The sequence below is a fragment of the Anolis sagrei genome, chromosome 3 (genome assembly GCF_037176765.1).
Source record: "Anolis sagrei isolate rAnoSag1 chromosome 3, rAnoSag1.mat, whole genome shotgun sequence".
Lineage (NCBI taxonomy): Eukaryota > Metazoa > Chordata > Lepidosauria > Squamata > Dactyloidae > Anolis > Anolis sagrei.
In genome coordinates, this window is record NC_090023.1 from 200,012,228 (window position 1) to 200,034,808 (window position 22,581).

The following is a 22,581-nucleotide window of genomic DNA, read 5'->3' on the forward strand; positions in this document are numbered from 1 at the left end:
TCTGTTTATGTTCTTCATAGTTTTCTACACATGAACATACACAAACATACATGGGTAAAGTACAGGAATAGCTAAAAAGAACTGGATATAATGCAAGAATAAACTACAGACCCATAGGTTATTCTCAGTCTCTTGGTATCTAAATGACTTGTGTTTTATGAGGAAACAGCCTGTAGTGGAGGTCGGAAAAAGGTTGGCTGCCGGGTACCTTTATGATCGGCATGTTAACATTGTTAATCATTTCCAATTATCAGCAATAGCTCAGAGGTTTGCAATGCAGCTGGCTGAAAACTTCAGAGTGTGGATGAAAAAAAAAGCATCATAAAATCTGATGTGTACAGTTGGTTTTCTCTGGAATAGATCAAACTCCTTATTTGCTAATAAGAACCAAACCGGCAATTGGCACCCATGCCTAAGAGCATAGAAAATATCAGAAGCATTAGCTACAGGAAACAAAGGCAAAATATAGATGTGATGCACATCCAAACAAGCCCTGCATTAATGGAGACTGCAGTTTATTTTCATTTTATGTCAAATTTGACCTCCTGCCTGAATAGCTCAGGCTCTTCAAGTATTTATCCAACAGTGGGTGTCAAAATAAGTTCTTCCATGGATGATTCTGGAGTGCTTGTTGTCTTTTATGAGGATGGGAAAAGAAAAGAAAAGGTCACATAGACGGGAACTGAAGGAATACTTGCTTTCAGGACCTACAATGAGAGGGATGCAAACGTTAGCATACATTCACTTCTGATGCTGTAAATAAGTAAAAAGTAAAAAAGGGATCATTTGTTACATTAAAAAAGAGACAAAAATAAAAAGCTTATAAAAATAGTTAGCAAGGAGACAGAGAGAGTGTCTTCTTATCGGGAATTCCAAAATTCAAAATTGTTCACGTGACTGAGATAGTGACCCCTCCACTTTGTTTTCTGATCAACTTTGTTTTGTGCACAAAAATATTAAAAGTATTGTGTAAAATTACTTTCAGACTACTCATATGTACATAAGATATAGATGAAATAAACATTAATTTTATGTTTAGATTATTATTATTTGAAACACAACAAGATGAGTCCACAGCAAACAAGATCACTCTGCTGGTGGTTGTATTGGATTGTTATTGTTGCTGTTGTTGTTGTATTGGATTATTATTATTATGTTTATTTATACCCCACTTTTTTTCTCCACAAAATATTTGTTGCAAATATTTCAAAATTTGAAAATGTGTACTCGGTCTGTCACCTATTTTTCTCATACTCAACCCAAAGGAAGAATCAAGTCCTCAACTCTGTCAAAAATAATTTTGCCTTTGAAAGATGAATTCAGATAAACGGGTTGGGGTGGGGGGTGTCAATTGGTATTTCCTTCAAAGGAAAGGTGGTTCTAACACTAGGAAAAGTAAGACCCAAATCTTGTTGCTACTCTGAGCTGGTGAAGGAAGTAAGACAAAAGCTTCTGGATCTAAGTAGCTTATTTCCCCAAGGTCTTACTTTTTTCCAAGGCCAATATGGTGTTTTCTCTCATCTACACCAGCATAGTTATGCCAATGCAGTGTGCCAACAGGCAGATTTTGGACTTCCATGAAACAGTAGCAAATGTTTTGTTTTATTTTACATTTCAAAGATGGAGAGTGGTGTTTGTGGCTTTTAACTTTGGATTGTATACATCTGGCCATAGTTGAGAAAACACACAAGTAAGGTGACAAAATGTCTTGGTCCAACCTTGTCTCAGCTTGCATGGGATTTATCAATATGAGAAAGGTCTGTATCTGGGTGGTTATATCCTACATTATGACCTCTTTTGTCACAGCTGTTTGCAAACTCAAGAAAGCGAAGGGATATTAGCACTAAGGTAAAGCATATAATCAGAGAAACAGAAGGTCACTTTACTTAAAGAGGAGCTGATGTAATCTTTTGCTCCATTGTAGAATTGTTTTATGTCGATGAAACTATTCATTATAGACCACATGAGGTTGCCTCAGAAACCAGCACCACCACATCAAATTCTTCTCCAGAATATTTAGTATTACTCACTAACCATAATGGCTGGGGAAATTAACAGGAGCTATTGGATTACTTACCAGTGTGTGTCATAGTGTCATCACACCCCGCATTTTCACCCCTACATGACATGATGATGACTAGAGATACATGCAACTAACCGTTATGAGGGCTACAGTGAGAAACGGATATGGGGATAATGACTGTGGCATTAGGCACTATGGATCTACCCTACCCCCAGTCACACAAATTTCCTGAAAGATAATATCAAACAGTTGATCTATTCTTGGTCAAGCCTTCCTGATCATTAACATCCTGGAGATCACAACCAGATACAGTGAAGACATCTGCCCTTGCACTTTACTGCCGATTACATATGCTCAGTGTGGACAACATGCCAAATCAGTGGATGTAGCTCTTAATGAGGCATACTACATCATCACAGGATGTCTACACCCTACACTGGAGAAATTATACTTGACTAAAATTTACTTGACTAAAATTCATATCTCCCAGTTATTTAACAATTGAAGAGAAAGGGAAAAAAACCCTCAAAATTATACTGCTGAAATGTATTTATCATGTCAGAAGTGAATTGAGAATACAGGTATAATGTAGAAAAAACCACAAAGTTAAAAACTTGGCATTATGCTAAATGTCTGGAGAAATTATACTTTTAGTCAGTATCGCACCACCTGACATCCATTGGAAAATAGCAGTCTGCAATGAAAGGACCAAGACATTGACATCTCCAGCCCATCTTCTGTTTGGATATCAGCCAGAAAAATTACTTAAATCAAAAAATAGCTCCCTAAGACCTGCAGAGATAATTGCAGGAACACCTCAGCAAGCAAGAGTCCAAAAGTGGCAGGTTAAAACCCGGAACCTCAATCTGTATCTGATACCGGATGAGAAACTCCCTCCTGGGCACACAGACTGGTTGATGAGGGAGATGCTGAACAAATTGCGCTCTAGCACCACATCATGCAGAGACAATCTTAAGAAATTGGGCTACAAAGTGGAGTCCACAACATGAGAGTATGGAGAAGATCAAACCACAGACCACTTACTACAATGCGGTCTGAGCCCCGTCACATGCACAATGGAGGACCTTCTTACAGGCACACCAGAGGCAATCGAAGTGGCCAGCTTCTGGTCAAAAGACATTTAGCATAATGCCAAGTTTTTAACTTTGTGGTTTTTTCTACATTATACCTGTATTCTCAATTCACTTCTGACATGATAAATACATTTCAGCAGTATAATTTTGAGGGGTTTTTTCCCTTTCTCTTCAATTGTTAAATAACTGGGAGATATGAATTTTAGTCAAACTACTGCAAATGGTTCAAAAATCTAGCAGGAGATCCATATCTGCCTTCTGTCCAACCCTGCTATAATCCCTTTTAACTAGTTTAATGGGAAAACAGGATATAAATTATCTACACCCATACAAACATTTTGTCACTCTTGTAAAAGTGTCCTAGCCCAGTTACTGACAACTTCTTTTTGTTTAGATTATGCTTGTGCCATTTCTTGATAACCGGTTATGTAAATAGGTCCTCAGACAGAAAGTGCATCCTTCATGAGATGCATAGAAATGTCATACACAGTAGGCCCTTCATGTTCGCTGGGTTAGAGATGCAGGATCCCTGCGAAAGTGGGAAAACCACAACATTTTTTTAAAAACCACTATTTGTTTAATCTAAGAGAACAGCTCTCTAAGAATCTCTAAGGCCCCATCTACACAGCACTATAAAATTCAGATCATCTGCTTTGGACTGGATTATATGAGTCTACACTGTCATATAATCTAGTTCAAAGCAGATAATCTGGATTTTATTTGACAGTGTAGATGGGGCCTTAGTCTTCCAGATAGCTCTGTGGTCAACTTCTAATCCTTTCTTTAAGAATCTCTAGAGTTTCCAACACAACTCTACATATGGTCAACATCTAGGTAAAGCTGACCTTACAATCTCACTAGAGAATCTAGAGATTGTGAGAGAGATCATATTAACCGAATCCACAAATAATAAAATCTGCAAAAGTTAAACCCACAAATGTGATGAGTAGACTGTATACTATATAGCCCTAGAGCTTTTTGAATCCACACCAGGTATCTCATGTTTTCTCCTGTATAAAGATGCTTTCTTTCAAGATGGCACACTATATATTCCTGTTCCTTACCTTACTTTTTGAAGCAGGTTTCTTAACACCAAACTTTTGGGTAAGTCTCCCAGTAGTGAATTCTTCCCACTTCCCATCTATCTGGCACTGGGCTTTTATTTCATACTTGACTTCACGCTCCTGCTTTAAGCTGACAGGGCTTCGTTCGGCGGTAAAAAAGGTTATAATTGGATCTGCATGTTTGACTCTCTGAAATGACATTGAGTTAAATTCAGTTCTTGGGTTGCCAGTGTGTGTTCTGAAGCTACTCAAAAGTCTGCATGCCTCCCCCTCAAAAATGTCTAAATCAGGAGAGATTACTGTCACTCAAATTGCACCGTTTTGTCACTCAGGCAAATGTGGTGGTTGTGATGTTGACTACTTTATGGACTGCTTTGTTTGCTTAAGAGAAAGTTACTTTTGCATACATGAAAAAAGAAGGGGGGAAAAATGCCAAAGAGGCATAGATAGAATAGTGAGAATAACAGGGGTCAAAAGTCACACAAACACATTTCCCCCTTAATTTGCTCTATATCCCTCTTTTAGCATATTATCATCAGTGTGCTGCTACCACAGAATTAAATTGGAGAATCTAGGAAAGTTGTCTCTGCAATATGCCACCAAGGCTTGGTTTTTTCAGGTGGCACTGAAAACACAGGCCATGAATACAGCTTACTTGCATTGCACATGACACACGTCAGAACGCTTATTGTCCCTGCGCTATTTTTGCCTTTGCATCCTGTATTTCCAAACCCTTGTAACAACTCTGTATATTTTTAAGGCTGTTTCTGAGCAGTGTTGACTTAGGTGTGTACCAGCTCTGTGGTATCATAATTCATACTCGTAGGTGTGTCTAGGAAGCTGAAGAACCACTTTAACAACATTTCTTTCCCATTGTCACCTTTGACCTGGGATTGGAAGAGGGAGCATTTGAGGACACAAAATTAATCTGTGTTTTCTCTTCTTTGCTGAGAATAGAAGTAGAATTCCCTGGGCAGATCCACTCATGCAGCGGAAGCAAGGCTTAATGGGTTAGTGTGCCAGGATTTATTGACTGACAGGAGGGATGATGACTGTTTCTTTCCTCAGAGCACTTCTGGACAAGGAAAAATATGGCTGATTTTTTAAATTAGCTTCCTTGATCTCCATCTTCCTTTCACCCCCCAAATACCAATTGTATAATTTTTCTTGTTTTAATTTGTCATTTTTTTAAAAAAAAAATAGGTAGCTTTGCTTAGTCTTTATTTATTTGTAGACTGAGGATTATTCAATACACTTATGCTGTACTTCACACATTACAGCTGAGTGTAACTTGTTTTAAATTCAACAAGGAGCATATTATTTAACAACAAGGGGAAAGCCAGGCGTATCAACCAGTTTTAGGATACTTCTTTGCAGGTCAGTGGCTACAACTGACTAGTAGGGCTTTTTTTTATTGTGTCAGGAGCGACGAGAAACTGCAAGTCGCTTCTGGTATGAGAGAATTGGCCGTCTGCAAGGACGTTGCCCAGGGGACGCCTGGATGATTTGATGTTTTTATCATCCTTGTGGTAGGCTTCTCTCATGTCCCCGCATGAGGAGCTGGAGCTGATAGAGGGAGCTCATCCGCCTCTCCCCGGATTCGAATCTGCACCTGTCGGTCTTCAGTCCTGCCGGCACAGGGGTTTAACCCACTGCACCACCGGGGGCTCCAGTTGTTGTTGTTCATTCGTTCAGTTGTCTCTGACTCTTCGTGACCTCATGGACCAGCCCACGCCAGAGCTCCCAGTCGGCTGTCACCACCCCCAGCTCCTTCAAGGTCAGTCCAGTCACTTCAAGGATGCCATTCATCCATCTTGCCCTTGGTCGGCCCCTCTTCCTTTTTCCTTCTACTTTCCCCAGCATAATTGTCTTCTCTAGGCTTTGCTGTCTCCTCATGATGTGGTCAAAGTACTTCAACTTTGTTTCTAGTATCCTTCCCTCCATTGAGCAGTCGGGCTTTATTTCCTGGAGGATGGACTGGTTGGATCTTCTCGCAGTCCAAGGCACTCTCAGAACTTTCCTCCAACACCACAGTTCAAAAGCATCGATCTTCCTTCGCTCAGCCTTCCCTAAGGTCCAGCTCTCACATCCGTAGGTTATTAGGAGGCTCCAGTAGGGCTTATAATAGGGCTTATAATTCCCATGCAAAAGAAGTCTCAGATTCAATCCATGACATCTTTAAACAGGGCTATTAAAAATCCCACCAGAAACCATGGAGAGTTTCTGCCAGTGATAACAATAATCTAGATCAGTGGTGTCCAGTCTTTGGTCCTGAGTGTTTGGGACTTCAGCTCCCAGAACTCCTGACCATTGGACAAGCTGGCCAGGGCTTCTGGAAATTGGAGTGTCAAACACATGGAGGACCAATGATTGGACACCACTGATCTAGATGGATTAATGGTCTGAATCTGTTAATGTAGATTCTCATGTAAATCTATATAGCTGGGATGAGGAATGTGGAGCCCCTGGACTAGATGTAGCTCCTCCCATATTTGCTACAACCAAAGATCCCCAAAGCCAAAGTCACTGTGAAATCCAGAGAATCGTTCACATGATTTTCTTACCTGCATATAAAAACTGTATGCTGAAGCATCGTGCCTGACTGCTTTTATCTCAAAGAAGAATCCATAAATGGAAATGATTTCAGCATGGTATCTTGGTTCCTAAAGTAGCCAGCATATTTTTTATTAATACAGATTTATCCCAGCTAATTTCAAAACTATGTCAGCAAAAAATATCAGCAAAGGATCTCTTAACAGGAAGAAATAGCTCATAGATCAAGGGGAAACATGATGATTAAATTATTTTTGAAATTGTAAGAAACAGCACACATTTGGTGCAGGAATGTTGAAAACATCTGCAAGACAACTAAGCTACCAACAGAGATTCTGTAAAATGCATTTCAGTACTGTGATAGCAAATAGTTTTGAAGATCTCTCCATACATTTGAAGATGGTACTTATTGTTATATTTTATGATGAAAAGAACATTCTTTTTTTCATGGAGCCTTTTTATTTATTGGGCTCCTTAAAAAGGGTTTATATACTCCTCCATTTTCTGAATACATGGTCTGTTCACGTTATTTTAAATTGCTGTTTTCATCTGTCACCTATGCCATCCAAAACTTGCAGTGACCTGGAATAATAAAGCTGAAAATGGCCTGTCAGAATATTATTTAGATTTTTTTTATTTGTTGGAGAATGAGTGGAAGATTGCAGGCAGCAAGGCAGGTAGGTGTGAATATAATTCATCTCGCAAATTCTGGATGCAGTTTTAACTTTCTATCTCCCAACTTGAGCACATATTTTCAATTTCTTTCCTCCCCTCCCCTTATAGTTACAATACTCCCACACTTTACTTACACCAGTGTAGATTACAGGATAGCAGCTCAGGGGCAAGAAGTAGGAATGTCTTCACGATGCTGCCCCACAGCCATTGCTATGCTAGAAGAACAGACTCATTTTTATAGAGCAGCTATTTTGATGGCTATTCAACACTGGCACCCTCCCTCAATGAATGAGTTCATACAAAAATCTGTCTCTGCCTACACTCTTCCTGACATCTAAGATGGAAGAGAGGAAGACAAGTATAGCTGTCGAAATGGATATAGTACTTGCCCCTCCTGATATTCCACTGAAAGAGAAGAAGGCAGGGGCATCATGGATCCCCTGTCTTCTTGTTTTGTTTGCTTGTTCTTATAAAATTCCTGTTGGTACCATACAAATATGGAAGTGGGAAGTGATTTAACATCTTGTGCTGTAACACAGGTCATTGTCTTACAGCCCCATCAGACGGGCAAAATTGCCCATCCTACGACACTTCGACCTCATTTGAGAGACAGAGCCTACCAGATTCTATCACATGACATCGATCTACTTCCTGTGGGGCTCTCTGCCTCAAGTGAAGTCAAAGTGTTATTAGGGGCAGTGCTGGTAACATGAAAGGCTTCCCAGGCTGCATAGGAAACAACAGGGGGAAGTCGGGTGGCGACTCTTTTCCCCCATGGAATGAGGTCAGGGGCAAGGTGGATGCTGCGGGGTCTGGGGCAATGATCTGTGGCCAACTCCCCCCCCCCCCCCCCCCCCCATGTGACGAAGTCCTTAGTTCACCATTTTCTCAAAGTGCCTTTGCTCCAGCAACCATTCAAAAAAGGGCTCAACATCACCCCCAATTTCTATCTCAGTTTTTAGTGTGCTTTGTTCTTCATTTTCCACTTTTCCTTCTTCGATGGTAGGGACTGGGGTACAAAGTAAGTGGCCTCCAGAAGGGCCAGAAATCTTCACCATGGTTCCCACTAGTCTACTCCCCAATGTCGCAGGGACAACATTTTATGAGATGACCCTATTAACTGATATATTGTCCTTTCCTTCCTCTACTGCAGTTCTTCATATTTTAGTATAGTTACCTCTCTAAGCACCAAGCCAAATCGCACTGCCTGAGTGTTAAAGTCACTCTGAAATACCATGTCACCACCATTCTCTAGCTGAAAGACAAGGAAAATATTATTATCTCTCATATAGAGTTCATCAACAATATTCACTAAAAGATGGATTTAAATGATAAATAAGGGAACAGTGCTATCCTTTGGCTTCTCTGACATCCATGAGTCAGCCCTCATAGCAGTACTGCAGATATTGCAGCCCATACCTAAAACCATGGTGTACACAAACAGACTGATTCAAAAACACACATATTTTCACCATTTAATAATATGGGCAATAGCCATCCATGGTTTTTGTCATCCATGGTAGTCCCCATGGATCTGGAGGGCCCACTGTGCTGCATAATATCTCAAGTTTTATCTACAGCAATTTGAGTTATAATTGGTTCTTTGTATCTTGCCTATCTGGTTCTGATTCATAATTGGACCAGCTACTTCAGGAAGACCAGAAAAACGTTTTTATGACTTGATAAAAACTTTAGCTCTGTAGTAATCACATATTTATCATCAAAAAGAATTTGTGCAGATGTTTACCATTCCCTATTTGGACACAACTTTCCTGCACCAGCTTCAGAAAGGAGGCTTGGAAGGAAAAGCCTTTTTCTGGTGGGGCCAATATACTAAATGCATCCATCCCACAACTTTGACTAATTTCTAGTGTAAGTTGGGTTGTGTACTATGCTTCTATGTAGTCAACGACATAAAGTAAAAATGCACACTGCATTACATGCAACTTCTTATTTTTAAAAAGAGGACACATCTCTTTTTGGCTCCATGAGGTTCTCACTCTCATACTGCCCAACAGATACAACTCTATTTTTTGTGCTGAATTATATCTAACCTACAAAACACCTTCCTAAAAGAAATGCCAGCTTTATTATCACACAGCAAAGAGTCCTGTAACCGTTTTTGACTGTCGTCTTTGCTAAAAGACATTAACGCAGCTGTCCTCAGGATGTTATATGAAATCAGTGGCCCTTTACGCTTAATTTGGGTTTACACAGAGGGCAATGGAATGTGCCATAAAACTTTTTTTTAAAAAAAAGGCTTGCTTCATCCACATTATCTTATTTAAGGAGTATTAAAAATTATAGTAGAGTCTCGCTTATCCAACCTTTGCTCATCCAACATTCTGTATTATCCCAATACCGTCTGCCTCTCACCTGGATCCACATCTGTTTCAATACATTGCGATGTTTTGGTGCTAAATTAGTAAATCCAGTAATTACTGGATGCTACCGTGTATTGGACTGCTTTTTCTGTAAATTTGTTGTAAAACGTGATGTTTTGGTGCTTAATTTATAAAATCATAATGTGATTTGACATTTAATAGGCTTTTCCTTAATCCCTCCTTATTATACAACATTTTTGCTTATCCAACGTTCTGCCAGCCCATTTATGTTGGATAAATGAGATGCTACTGCATTGTCTTCAAGTATGTTTCTCCACTGAACTCCACTATATAGCTTCAAGATGAGTGTAGATAGTATGTCCCTTGTATCCACCAGAGATGTTTTCCCAGACTGTGTGTGGATACGCAAAACCATGGATAATAGTTAACCCTACTGAAATGAAAGACTTCTGGCCCAAGAATGCAATAGAACTGCATCAGAGGAGCTAGAAAATGTCTAGAAGACATATTTTGTCAGATTTGGATAAATGATTTGTGGGTATGGGAGACTACTGTGCATGGCACACTCACATACACAGTTTATCTCTTAGGGAAAAATCAGATAAGAAATTTGTGATGATAAAGAATTAGAGCTTCCCATATGCATGCTGTAGTAAGCATACCAACTCACTGCATGGTAATGATCAGACAAGATCCTTGTCAGCCATGGCAAAGGAAGGAAGTTAATATCCCATAGTTCTTCCAGATGTTTACCTTTGGGAAGAGAAGAAAATGAGTAATTATTCCAGTATTATTCAGGAAAGAAAAAAGCAATGCACCTACTATTATTGTAACTGGAATGGCTCATTAAAGGGCTAATGCAGGAGAAGAAAGAGAAAGGCATATCAGCTGGGATGTTGAGAACTGAAAAAGCAACTGAGGAAGCTGAAAAGTGAATGCAAGTTGAGGAAAAAACACAATTCTTGGGGTAGGAACCACAGGCTCATTCACACTATACAGTTATAGTGCTATTATTCAATTTTAATTTCATGACAATTGCCTTAGGAAATCCTGGAATTGGCAATGTAGGGAGAGACATTTAGAAATGTCAGCCTGAAAGATTTACGATTTCATCACATGTGGAAATTTCAGTGTCCTAGGACGCTTCTGCCCCAGGTGAGCCACGGAGCCTCATGCCGCCCATCACATGACGTAGCCTCACTTCCATGGCTCAACTGTGGCAGAAGCATCCTAGGACGTTGCACTGCCAACACAGGAGCCTCCTTAAAACAACGGGGCTAACAAGGGTACAAACCATGCCGCACTGCTTCTCCACATGTGATGTGGAAGTATCAGTTGATGGCTAGGTGGGACACCGGGATTTCCCCACTGCCCCCCTCCTTGATTCACCACAAAGCAGGCATGTAGCCGGGGGAGGGGACTTGAGGGGCTTCACCCCCCCCCCCCCCGAAATTCTCAGGTGGTCTGTAAGAAGGCTTTACTGTTGCATTATTTAGACTGTTATGTTTGTTCATATCATGATCTGGTCACCATGCTCAATATATCCCATATGCATGGGGCTATTGGGATAATGATACAAAAGGTTTGCTGGGGTAGATCCTCAGCCCCCCCTCTTTGAATCAAACTCAGCCCCCCCCCCCCCAAATCAAACTCAGCACCCCCTGAATCAAAATCCTGGCGATGGGCCTGCCACAAAGGGTGGGAAATTGATCCGGAGGACCTCATCAATGTGATGAGGCCCTTAGTACCATACCAAATTCCAAATCCTATGATTCCAGTGGATACTGCCATGACAGTTCAAGTGGAAGCATATTTTTAACTGTTTAAGGCCTGCCTGATGCAGCAGCAATCACAGCACAACACATATTTTACCAATGTAAGTGTTACATTGTCATAGGTCATCCTCTGACAGAAAGTGGGCATCATGAGATGTAATCCACCAGCCTACTGACACAGCCAATTCCTAGGAGACTCAGACAACCTTGCCCCTGCTGAAATCTCCTAGCTTCTGTGTTTTCCCACATTCATCACTTTTGCCATCTTGAACACACTAATGTCATTGGCTGCAAATGTACTGATTTTCATCTGTGAAATGTTAACGGGCATTTGAAAGAACAACTTTTATCTGAAGGTCTACCCTCAACTATCTCTAGCAGCTACAATTCCAGCAGGCTATCATCAGGTTAGATGGGACCCAGGGCCATTCAGCCAACTCTGCAGAAAGATCACTTGGCTTTCTCCTTATGTCTTGTTCTTTTTAAATGGTGTCTATTTAGCTCATAACCCCCCAGGCAAGAACTGTCTTGTTTTCAGTGTTTCATATGTCAGCCATTCTTGGAGATTTTTTGGCTTCAGAACAGAATTAAAATGCTTGAAATAAAATGTGAGGAAGGAACTTTATCTTGGTTTTTAGTTGTCAAGCTAAAGCCAAACTCCTATGCACTTTTTGTGGACCTTTTCACGTGTTTCTTGATTAGGTTTTTTACAAACCCTATTTGATCATGACTGCAATTTGAAAGGCTCTATTTCTCTAGTCTTAATCTACTTCCAAATAGAGTAGACCTATTGAATGACAAATTGGCATTTACGTAAATTCCAATGATTCGGTGGGTGGACTCCAGTTCAGGGACTAGTCTAAGATTCTCTGTGGTTGGCTGGATCCATGGATAGTACTGAACCCTGTGCCAGTAATATTTTTGGCACTTGATTGACTGCATGCAGCTAAAACCACAGAAAGCAAAACCATGGATAAAGGGGGATACGTGATATTTTTGGGACTGTGGTTAACTGCAGGTAACTGTTAAGTTTATATTGGATAAAATACCCTAAAATCAGTGGATGTGCAAATCTTTCTGAAACTTGGGGGAATTGTGCCCTGGTTGTGTTGTACACTGAAAATAGAAATTCAAAGAGATAGCTCTTGTAGTTTTTTTTAAAAAAATGTTCATTAAAAACTTTTTTAAATTCCCAAAAATCAGTGGATTAGTAAAACATTTCAAAACTTGGGGGGGGGGGGGGGGTAAAAGTGGTAAAAGTGTTCTATCATTGTAGCAAGTGTCATCCCGATAGATCTAAAAATGAGGGAGAAAGAAGCCCAGGAAGCTTCCCCACTTGTGCAATTACTCAATGAAAAAGTAACAAAAATTCATTATATTGTTATAGTTATGATATGGATCTTTAACAATATTTTAGAAACACTTTAGAAACCATTTGTCACCCCCATCCCAATTTAGTAATGAGTATTGAAACATTTTTTCATTGATTGCACCGGTCTATTATATATGAGAGTTTAAAAAAAATCACATTTAATTTCTATGAGAATGAACTTCATGCAAGTAAAAAAAAACAAAAAAAAACCGAGCATAGTTCAATAATAGTGCAAACTAGACCAGGCATGGGCAAACTCCGGCCCTCCAGATGTTTTGGACTTCAGCTTCCAGAAATCCCAGCCAGTTTACCGACTGTTAGGATTTGTGGGAGTTGAAGTCAAAATACCTGGAGGGCTAATGTTTGCCCATGCCTCAGCTCAGACACTGTGAATTCACACAGCCCATTACATCCATTGATTTCCAGATCTATCTTTTCCTGCTGCTGGAGAAAGTTGGTTTATAGTTCCTAGTATCCATCAACCAGTATGGCCATTGGTTATGCTGGCTACAAAAGTCTGGGAGTTGTAGACCCAAAAAGTAATATTTTAGAGCTCTAAGCACCACTCACTGAGTCAATTAACAATTTCTAATACTTTCGACATTGCCCAGTCTTGCTTCTATGCATAATTCTACCAGAGATCAGAATTGCCAAAGTGTTTCATTTGTCAACAAGACACTAATTAGATTTGCTAGATATCAGGGTCTGACACGGTTTTGGCAGACCAAGAACAATACCAAGTATCAGGTTTAACAGGATTTGGCCAAGTTTTATGTTAACTTGCTTCTGAGATGTTCATGCTACAAGGATGGATAAATTAATTTGAAGTTTTTCTCTTGCAAAACAATTCAATTTTCTTTGCTTACAGCAACGTTTGTGCCTTGGTTTAATGGCTGAGGATGGCTATGTGTGACATCACTGCAGTCTGCTTTGGGTTAAGAGGACGGAATGTAACATAGGTTTTCTTATGAAAGCAGCTATTATTCCAACACAAATGCAGTGAGAAAATAGCTGAATGGAAAGATTTATTTTTAATGTGGTGGCTTTGAAAGAGCTTGTGACAATGCACTTCCATTCTTTTTTCTCTCTCCCTGCCCTCACAAAAAGTACACAGTAGCTCCTTTCACATAATCCAGAGCTATATAAATGTTAAGTAGTCACAGGAGTTGCACTTAAGTGTTATAGCAGGGCCAAACGAAGGCTGAGAATAGCATTAGGCAATATTATTGCATTGTCTCCTATTGCACTAACCCAGAAATAAGTGCATATTGCATAGCACAGTGAGCAGAACACATGTAGCTAAGCCTTGGGGCAGCCTTTTCCAATGTGATATCTACATGTGTTTTACTACAACTCCCAGTATCCATGACCATTGGTCCCTGGGACTAAATTAAGTTGTAGTACAACATTTTTAGACTGGAAAGTTGAGGAAAGCTCGTTTGGGTTGTGTTGTTGTTGTTGTTGTTTTGAACAGAAAGCTGGCTCCATTACTTCTTACAGTGTTGAACAACTCTTGGAAAAGAAAATGGGAAGTGGATTTGACAACAACAACAATATTTATTGATTAGCCAGTTGGCCTTATCAAAGCAGACAGTGCAAACACAACATACAACATACATCTAGTCCTCTTAAAATAAAATACAAATACAAATATACAGGTGTTTGTTAGTTTGAAACCAATGTAGCTTTTCCATAGATAAATACATCAACTAGTGGATTTGTCATTGTTTGGGAAACATGATGTTCATTAATATAACATAATATATTTGAGAAATAGTTGATAATCCCCATTTTAAAATTTTGAGTTTAAAGTGTTGTTGTTTTTTTTACGCAATTCATGAATATTTACATAACATGCATACATGATCAGCTCCTGAAAAAGGGCATGAGAAATTGGGTGTGTTCATGGGCAATTCTTTTTATAAAAGCTCATATGTGCTTATAACATCTCTCTCATCTCTTTCCCTACACATGAAGAATGCTATAATATTGATATCATCCTCCTCCTCCTCATCTAATTGGGAATAAATGATTCAAATACATAGGCATATTTGTATGGATCAATATGCAAAGGAATCTTGTAGGACCTTTGAGATTCACTGAGGGCCCTTCCTAACAGGCCCTATACCCCAGGATCTGATCCCCGTTTTTTTTTTGTTTTTTTTTTGGTTTATCCCAGATTATCTGGCAGTGCAGACTCATATAATCAAGTTTAAAGCAGAAAACCTGGGATTGGATCCTGGGATATAGGGTCTGTCTGGAAGGGCCCGGGGGCAAGAACTTGGCAGTATAAGCTTTCATAGACTTACATCTATTTCAACTGGTCCATGAAAGCTTAGGCTACTAACTTCTTTCTCTCAATTAATCTACAAGATCCTTTAAACTGGAAGTAGTACTTGACATTCTTCCCATTGCATTTTACAGCTTTGCTTCTGTCTGTTTTATTACATTCAAGTTTGTTAACATGCAAATAAGAACTAGAATTCTGGATCATTTTATTTGTCCTTAACTAACTACTCATCACACTAGAGCAGTGGTCCACAACTTTTTTTTTACCAGGGGCCACTTGACCAGGGACTACTTTGACCAGGGACCACATTGACTAGAGACCACATTGACTAGGGACCACGTTGACCAGAAACCACTTGACCAGGGACCACTTTGGCCAGGGACCGCTTTGACCAGGAACCACTCTCCAACATTAGTACCAAAAGGGTTACGAATCAGTTTTTGGTCAACTTTAGATTGGGTTTGGGGTGCTGATCCAGAAAATTTCATTGGATAGACCACATCACCTCTAGTTTCTGACACAGAATATATGTCATGGTCAGCGACAGGGAAAGAGTGGAAGGCAGCATGAAAGGAGCAGAAATAAATAAAGAGGAAGGAAACTTGCAGATTAGATATTCCTCGTCTTGGTCCACTGGTGGTCTGTGGCCCACTGCACTGGAGCATGGATCCACTTTAAATCCAGTTTCTGCTTCATGTAGAATTCTAGGGCTTGTAGTATAGAAAAAGGCCTTTCTGGGCCTCACTAAACTACAAACTCCAGAATTGTGCAGGAGGCCCAGTAACTTTTCCTAGCTGAATCACTCCAAACCCGATGGAAACATAATTTAACCATGCTTTGATTGTAGCAGAATGTACCTTTTCTACCCCATGAAGCTGATGCCTGGTGAAGTAAATTGAAGGTCAAGTTACCATCATAGCAGTAGGATCAAAATAGTCACAGTGACTGAGTTATGATTTTAACATTATTGCTACATCATGCAAACTACTTTACTAAGCATAAAGTTTTATGGGGGGAAAGAAGGTCCATTCTACTGACAGTCAGAACACAGTTAAATGTTTCAATTAAATTTAGAGGGTTCAGATAAGAAGTTATTTTATTGCTGAAGTACTTAAGATTTTATCACTTATAGTAACTACATACCAGAATAAGCCACATCATTATTGCACATATCTCCATTTGTGAAATAACACTGATTCGATGATCTGTGGTTCTACAGTAATTAGGGCTGTGCAAAAAAATTGTTTGTGGATGCTAAGCATGATTCATGAAATCTGTATTTATGATTCCAGAGGAGAGAGGAGCCACAGGTGTGCAGCCAGAGGAGCTAACCCCTAGGAGATCATGGTTCTGCACATACCCCTCCTCCTCTGCCTCTTTCTCTAAGGGAGGGGGGCTCCTTCTGTCCATCCTGAGGCCAGGAGCAGGAAAAGCAGGAGAGCAGACAGCGTGCAGGGCCAACACCACCAGTTCCAAGGCAGACATGTTGTGCCCCTGGAATCCCTCGGTCTTCTGCAGGGGAAGAGGATGGGGAGAGTACTGCCCGGGGGTTAGCTCCATAGACTCTGTGCCCACAGCTCCTTTCTTCTCTAGAATCATGAATACAGATTTAACTAATCACACTTACAATCCACTGATTTTTTGCACAGTCCTAATTAGTCATCCTGCTGTATACCCTTACAACAACCCTGCCTTTCCACATTTCCACTGTTTCTTATTATTGTGGTTGTTAATATTATTGATGGGTTTTACCTGTCATTATCAGGGAAAGGATAAATCATGGGGAGGGGGCAGACAGGCAGTGGGGTGCACACAATCCTGCTTTAATGTCAATTTGCCTCTGTTGCATGTTAAAAGTCCTTAGGCAAGTATAAGCCAATACAGAATTCCATCCACAGTTTGCGCCTGCACACTGATTCTAACCATCTGCTTGATTAACTATTTTAAAAAAGAAGTCAGCTTACTTGAAGTGATGCCATGTAAACGAAGGGACTGAAAAATAGCTATGTATCGCTGTCCTACTTCCCTTTCCAGGAAGGCGCATATCTTGGGCAGGCTGAAAACAAACAATGGAGCAGAAAATATGATTTAATTCAGCATAGTTTCCTTTCCAGATTCAGTGCCAGTGTATGATACATATACTGTTTTTCTACATGGGAAGCACTTGCAGTGCAGTAAAAACCACTGAAAGTGCACAGAGAAGATTGAGTGAGATTTTTGAATGTGTGCTGAGAAGCTATACTGTGCCACTGCAATGGAACTATTGTGGATGCATATAGGACATATGAGACTCAGTGTGCGTCTTCACCCCCAGAAAGCCCTTTTTCTACAAAGAAGCACCTTCCAAGAATGAAATAACTAATGGTCATAAAGTAGCCAAACTGAACCCACTTACATTTGTTTTCTCCCCGCTGGTTCAATTATCTGCAGGCCAACTAGAAGAGTTGGAATTTTGAAAGAATTGCCTTTTCTATGTAGACAGGCATGATGTAAACATCATGTCTGTCTTAGTACAAATTTTACTTCACAATTGTGTAATCTCAGGCCTCTAATCAAGGTCTAAATTCAGAGCAAATCCTTTCAGGTTACTGGTGAAGAGCAACTGAATACTTCAGATTTTACTTTCTGTCTGTGGTGAGGAAAGTCCCCAAGTGGTCCTTACTATTAGATAATAGAGATATCTACTACCATTGTTTCTGTTCCTCTGACAGTGCTCTGGGGGACATAAGGGAACAAGGATTAATATTGGGTTGCCAGGAGTGTCGGGTGGGGGGAGAGATCCAGACAATCTACCCCAGGTCTCTTTGTTCCCCAGATACTATTCCTTAAAAAGCCATAGAAGTGTTATGTGATTTCAGGTCTGCTGAAATTGTGGGTTCAGGGAGCCCGGAGTGTCTAGCTAATCCAGACGGCCAAATCAAGACACAAGATGGGTTCAAAGGCAAAAGCAGAAGTTTTTATTCTTCCTGGCCAGAAAAGATGTCAGTGGAGAAAACACTTCAAAGTACTGATATACCCTAATTGTGAACACATGTGTTTATCTATATAAATAAAAATGTAATGTTCATTTGTGGGATTAACATAACTCAAAAACCACTGGACAAATTGACACCAAATTTGGACAAAATACACGTATCAGGCCAACAAGTGACCATCACTAAAAAAAAACTCACTGAAAAACACAGCGGAAGAGACTTAAAAGGCCAAAAAACAACTTCAACATTACAATGCATGTGCAAAACCACATATATAAATGCAAACACACTCAAAACACATATACATAGACTGGGCTATAGCAACGCATGGCAGGGAACGGCTAGTTTATAATAAATTTGATAGAAAGAAGAAGCAGGACAGGACAATTGAAAATTATCACATTAATTTCCCATTGATCCTGGAAGATGCTGGCTAGGATTCGCAGGCTCACTGGAGGAAGCACGGGTCTGCTTCTGCTTCTGAACCAATCAGAGGTGAGGCGGGGAATCTAATAAACTGTCATTCATGGATTTGAAGTCTTGTGTCTTTTGTGAGTTTTTCCCAGAAACTGGGTATGTATGGATGGAATGCAGTTTGATGGGTGGCTGATGGGTCCTGATGGTCCAGTGCCATTTAGACAAAAGAGGGGCTGGCTGATGGACAAAATTTGTTTTAGGTGCAGTTACATACAATGGAGGATTCACAGAGGTGGTCTGGATAGGTACTATAGATCAGGCAATGTTCCCAGGGCTAGCCTAGATCATGCTAAGCCGGATAGATAAAGGAAATTGGATTGTGGTGATTTTTTTCTGGGTTAGGGTGAGGCAAGGGCCTAATTCTGGGGAATTTCTGAGGAATTTTTTTAGGGTAATCAGAAATGACCACGTTACTGGTTATATTTTTTCCAATGAAGCCATATCTTACAATTTATATAATTTATATAACTCATATTGTTGGGAGCTTGATTTCTTGATAACAGATGAACCAGAAACTAAACTAGTCCAAAAGCTGGCATAGTGTGTTTCTTTCCATTATGGTGGCGAAAGAAGAAGAAAATGGCTGTTTAACCCCAACTGACACAGCAAAGTGTTTAGAACTGGGTTTTTGATTGCAACTCCCAGTATTCTTCGTCATTGGCCTGGATTGAGGGAACTGAAGTCCAGAAACATCTGAATATAAGACATCTGAAGCTTTCACTTTTAATTCCAGTTACTTGTCTCAACCCAAGATACGGTTAATCCTAACCATGGTTTATTGAAACGAAGTGCCTTTGTAAACCAAGGTTTAATATTATTTTGTTTCAATAAACTGCAGTTAAAAGTAAACATTGGAACAAAGTTCCAAACTGAGAACAAAAAATGAAAGCAAACATTCTAACCTACTCCTCCCTGTCACCCCTTAGATGATGTGTGAAATAAAGTATGCTTGTTGCTTTTACAAATATACTTGTGTTGCCAATCATGCTTTTTTGCTTTGCTACCAATTAAGGCTCAACTAATCAAAAGAATATGCGCCTTTGCAAACTGCTAGTGTGTTAGAAGTAATTAAAGATGAGCTCAATACTTTGCATGTATGCCAACTAATAAAATAAGAGTGAGCTCAAATTATGAGCAAACTAACCAATAAAAGCACCTGTGGCTAGAACTGTTGGGTCATAGCCAAACCCAAATTGTGTCAACTACAGATAGAAAGGAGTAAAAACAGACAAAAAGTAATTAGTTATCTCCTGTCAAACTCATCTAACAATTACAGAAAACGTGTGGCAAATAATAGGTGGTGTAAATAGAGGGAGGGGATACTGGAATGATGGGTGATGTGACTACATGTGACTTCATTAGGTGCTTCAGATAGGCGAAAAGTTGGGATTACCCAACCAATGGGGAAACAAGGGAGAGACCAGCATCTCATATAAAAGAGAATAAAGAACAGAAATTTTCTGTTGCTGGGTGTGCCTACTTGCTAGACACCCAATCTTTCAAGATTGTAATAAATATATTCTGTTTCACCAATTTTTGTCCAGATCTCTTTTCAGAATCTAAGCAGGTGAGAAAAGTTTGTCTAAATCCTTCCATAGGATACTAAATCATAAAACAATGGTTACAGATGAACACAACCATTGTTTGGATTATTTTATCTTCAGTGCCCCAGACTTCATTGACTGCGATATGCAAGCTGGGAATACTAATTTAGTAGTACAATGATGAACGTTTATGAGTAAGGTGTTTCAAAGGTTGATCCAAAGTTTGATTGGATTGTTAACAACAGGTAATATCTAACCAACCATTTTGGTTATTTAATGATTAATAGGAAATAAGCACTTCAAGGCCAATTCCATGCCAAAGAGGAAGAAGCCAAAAGCACTGAACTGGTAGACTAAACAAAACTGTCAAGGGTTCGCTGATCTAAGCAAAGTACTTAGGCCATATTCAAATCAACAAATCCTCATTTTTCCGAATGGCACAACGGGCAAGCCTGCCAATATCATTACTAAGAGTTGTAGCAGGTGTTTACAGTACTTTGTTTCTGAAGTAGTTTTCAACTTTGTATCAGTTTACAGAGAGGTCTAGACTGCCTTGTTTTTAGAAGTGTCTAGTTTTGTGACAATCCAGAGTCTTCCCGCAAGTCTAGAAGATGCTGCTAATTATATAAATTCTGCCAAGATTTTCACTTCCGCGTGCCGATCCAAGTAAGGTGGCCTTTTGCAATTGGCAGATCGTTATTTTGTTGATGTTTATTGTTTCCAAATGCCGGCTGAGATCTTTTGGCATGGCACCCAGTGTGCTGATGACCACTGGGACCACCTGTGCTGGTTTATGCCAGAGCCTTTGCAGTTCGATTTTGGGGTCTTGATAGCGGCTGAGTTTTTCCTGTTGTTTTTCCTCAATGCGGCTGTCACCCAGTATGTTGTTCATTCGTTCAGTCGTCTCCGACTCTTCGTGACCTCATGGACCAGCCCACGCCAGAGCTCCCTGTCGGCCGTCACCACCCCCAGCTCCTTCAAGGTCAGTCCAGTCACTTCAAGGATGCCATCCATCCATCTTGCCCTTGGTCGGCCCCTCTTCCTTTTGCCTTCCACTTTCCCCAGCATAATTGTCTTCTCTAGGCTTTCCTGTCTCCTCATGATGTGACCAAAGTACTTCAACTTTGTCTCTAGTATCTTTCCCTCCAGTGAGCAGTCGGGCTTTATTTCCTGGAGGATGGACTGGTTGGATCTTCTCGCAGTCCAAGGCACTCTCAGAACTTTCCTCCAGCACCACAGTTCAAAAGCATCTATCTTCCTTCGCTCAGCCTTCCCTAAGGTCCAGCTCTCACATCCGTAGGTTACTACAGGGAATACCATGGCTTTGACTAGGCGGATCTTTGTTGCCAGTCTGATGTCTCTACTCTTTACTATTTTATCGGTCACCCAGTATAGTGACATCAATAATCCAGACTTTTTTATTTTCCACAATCGTGTTGTCTGGTGTATTGTGTTCCAAAACTTTGTCAGTCTGGATTTGAAAGTCCCACAGTATTTTTGCATGTTTATTATTATTATTATTATTATTATTATTATTATTGTTATTATTATTATTATTATTATTATTATTATTATTATTAGAAACACAACAAGATTACTACACAGCAAACAAGATCACTATGCTGATTGTTATATTGGATCACACGCTGGACACTTCCCAAGTGTCTAGGACGGTGTGATGTATCGGAGAATAATGCATGTCGATCCCAGTAGGGCGGCCTTTTGCAGCTGACAGATGGTAATTTTGTCAGTGCTGATTGTGTTTAAATGCAGGCCAAGGTCTTTAGGCACCGCCCCCAGTATGCTGATCACCACTGGGACCACCTTCACTGGCTTGTGCCAGAGTCTTCATCATCATCATCATCATCATCATCATTGAGCCCTTGGTGGCACAATGGGTTAAACCCTTGTGCCGGCAGGACTGCTGACCGAAAGGTTGGTAGTTTGAATCCAGGGAGCAGAGTGAGTTCCTGTCTGTCACCTCCAGTCTTCCATACGGGGACACGAGAGAAGCCTCCCACAGGATGGTAAAACATCCAGGCATCCCCTGAGCAATGTCCTTGCAGATGGCAAATTCTCTCACACCAGAAGTGACTTGCAGTTTCTCAAGTCACCATGTGTAAAAAGTAAATGTGAAATGAAAATAGCAGAGGGAAAATGAAGCCGGAAATTTACATTTGAATCAAAATGGCCAAGATTTGTCTATGCACAAGATATGTCCTCATTATATCACAATCAAAGCTTGAATCTGCTAAACTTCTAAAATTACATTAATTTGTGATAGAAGCTTGGAATGAAATTATTCTCTCCCTGCTCCTTTCACAGCTTCTACTTCTAACTTGCAAGCTTCGGTTGTAGCTTCACTCTCACTGTATTCAGATGCTTTGAATACTT

General features: G+C 40.1%; 1 protein-coding gene across 1 annotated transcript in view; it reads right to left on the reverse strand.

Moving 5' to 3' along the window:
* Positions 1-22,581, reverse strand: part of BTBD16 (BTB domain containing 16) — a 71,222-nt gene continuing 48,641 nt past the window's right edge. Inside the window, exons 12-17 of the mRNA XM_067466328.1 lie at positions 17,156-17,247; positions 10,425-10,507; positions 8,587-8,664; positions 6,746-6,844; positions 4,182-4,370; positions 1-707 (exon numbers count right to left, since the gene is read on the reverse strand). Coding sequence (XP_067322429.1) covers positions 639-707; positions 4,182-4,370; positions 6,746-6,844; positions 8,587-8,664; positions 10,425-10,507; positions 17,156-17,247 — 610 coding nt within the window. The 3' untranslated portion in view covers positions 1-638. The remainder of the gene's footprint in view (positions 708-4,181; positions 4,371-6,745; positions 6,845-8,586; positions 8,665-10,424; positions 10,508-17,155; positions 17,248-22,581) is intronic.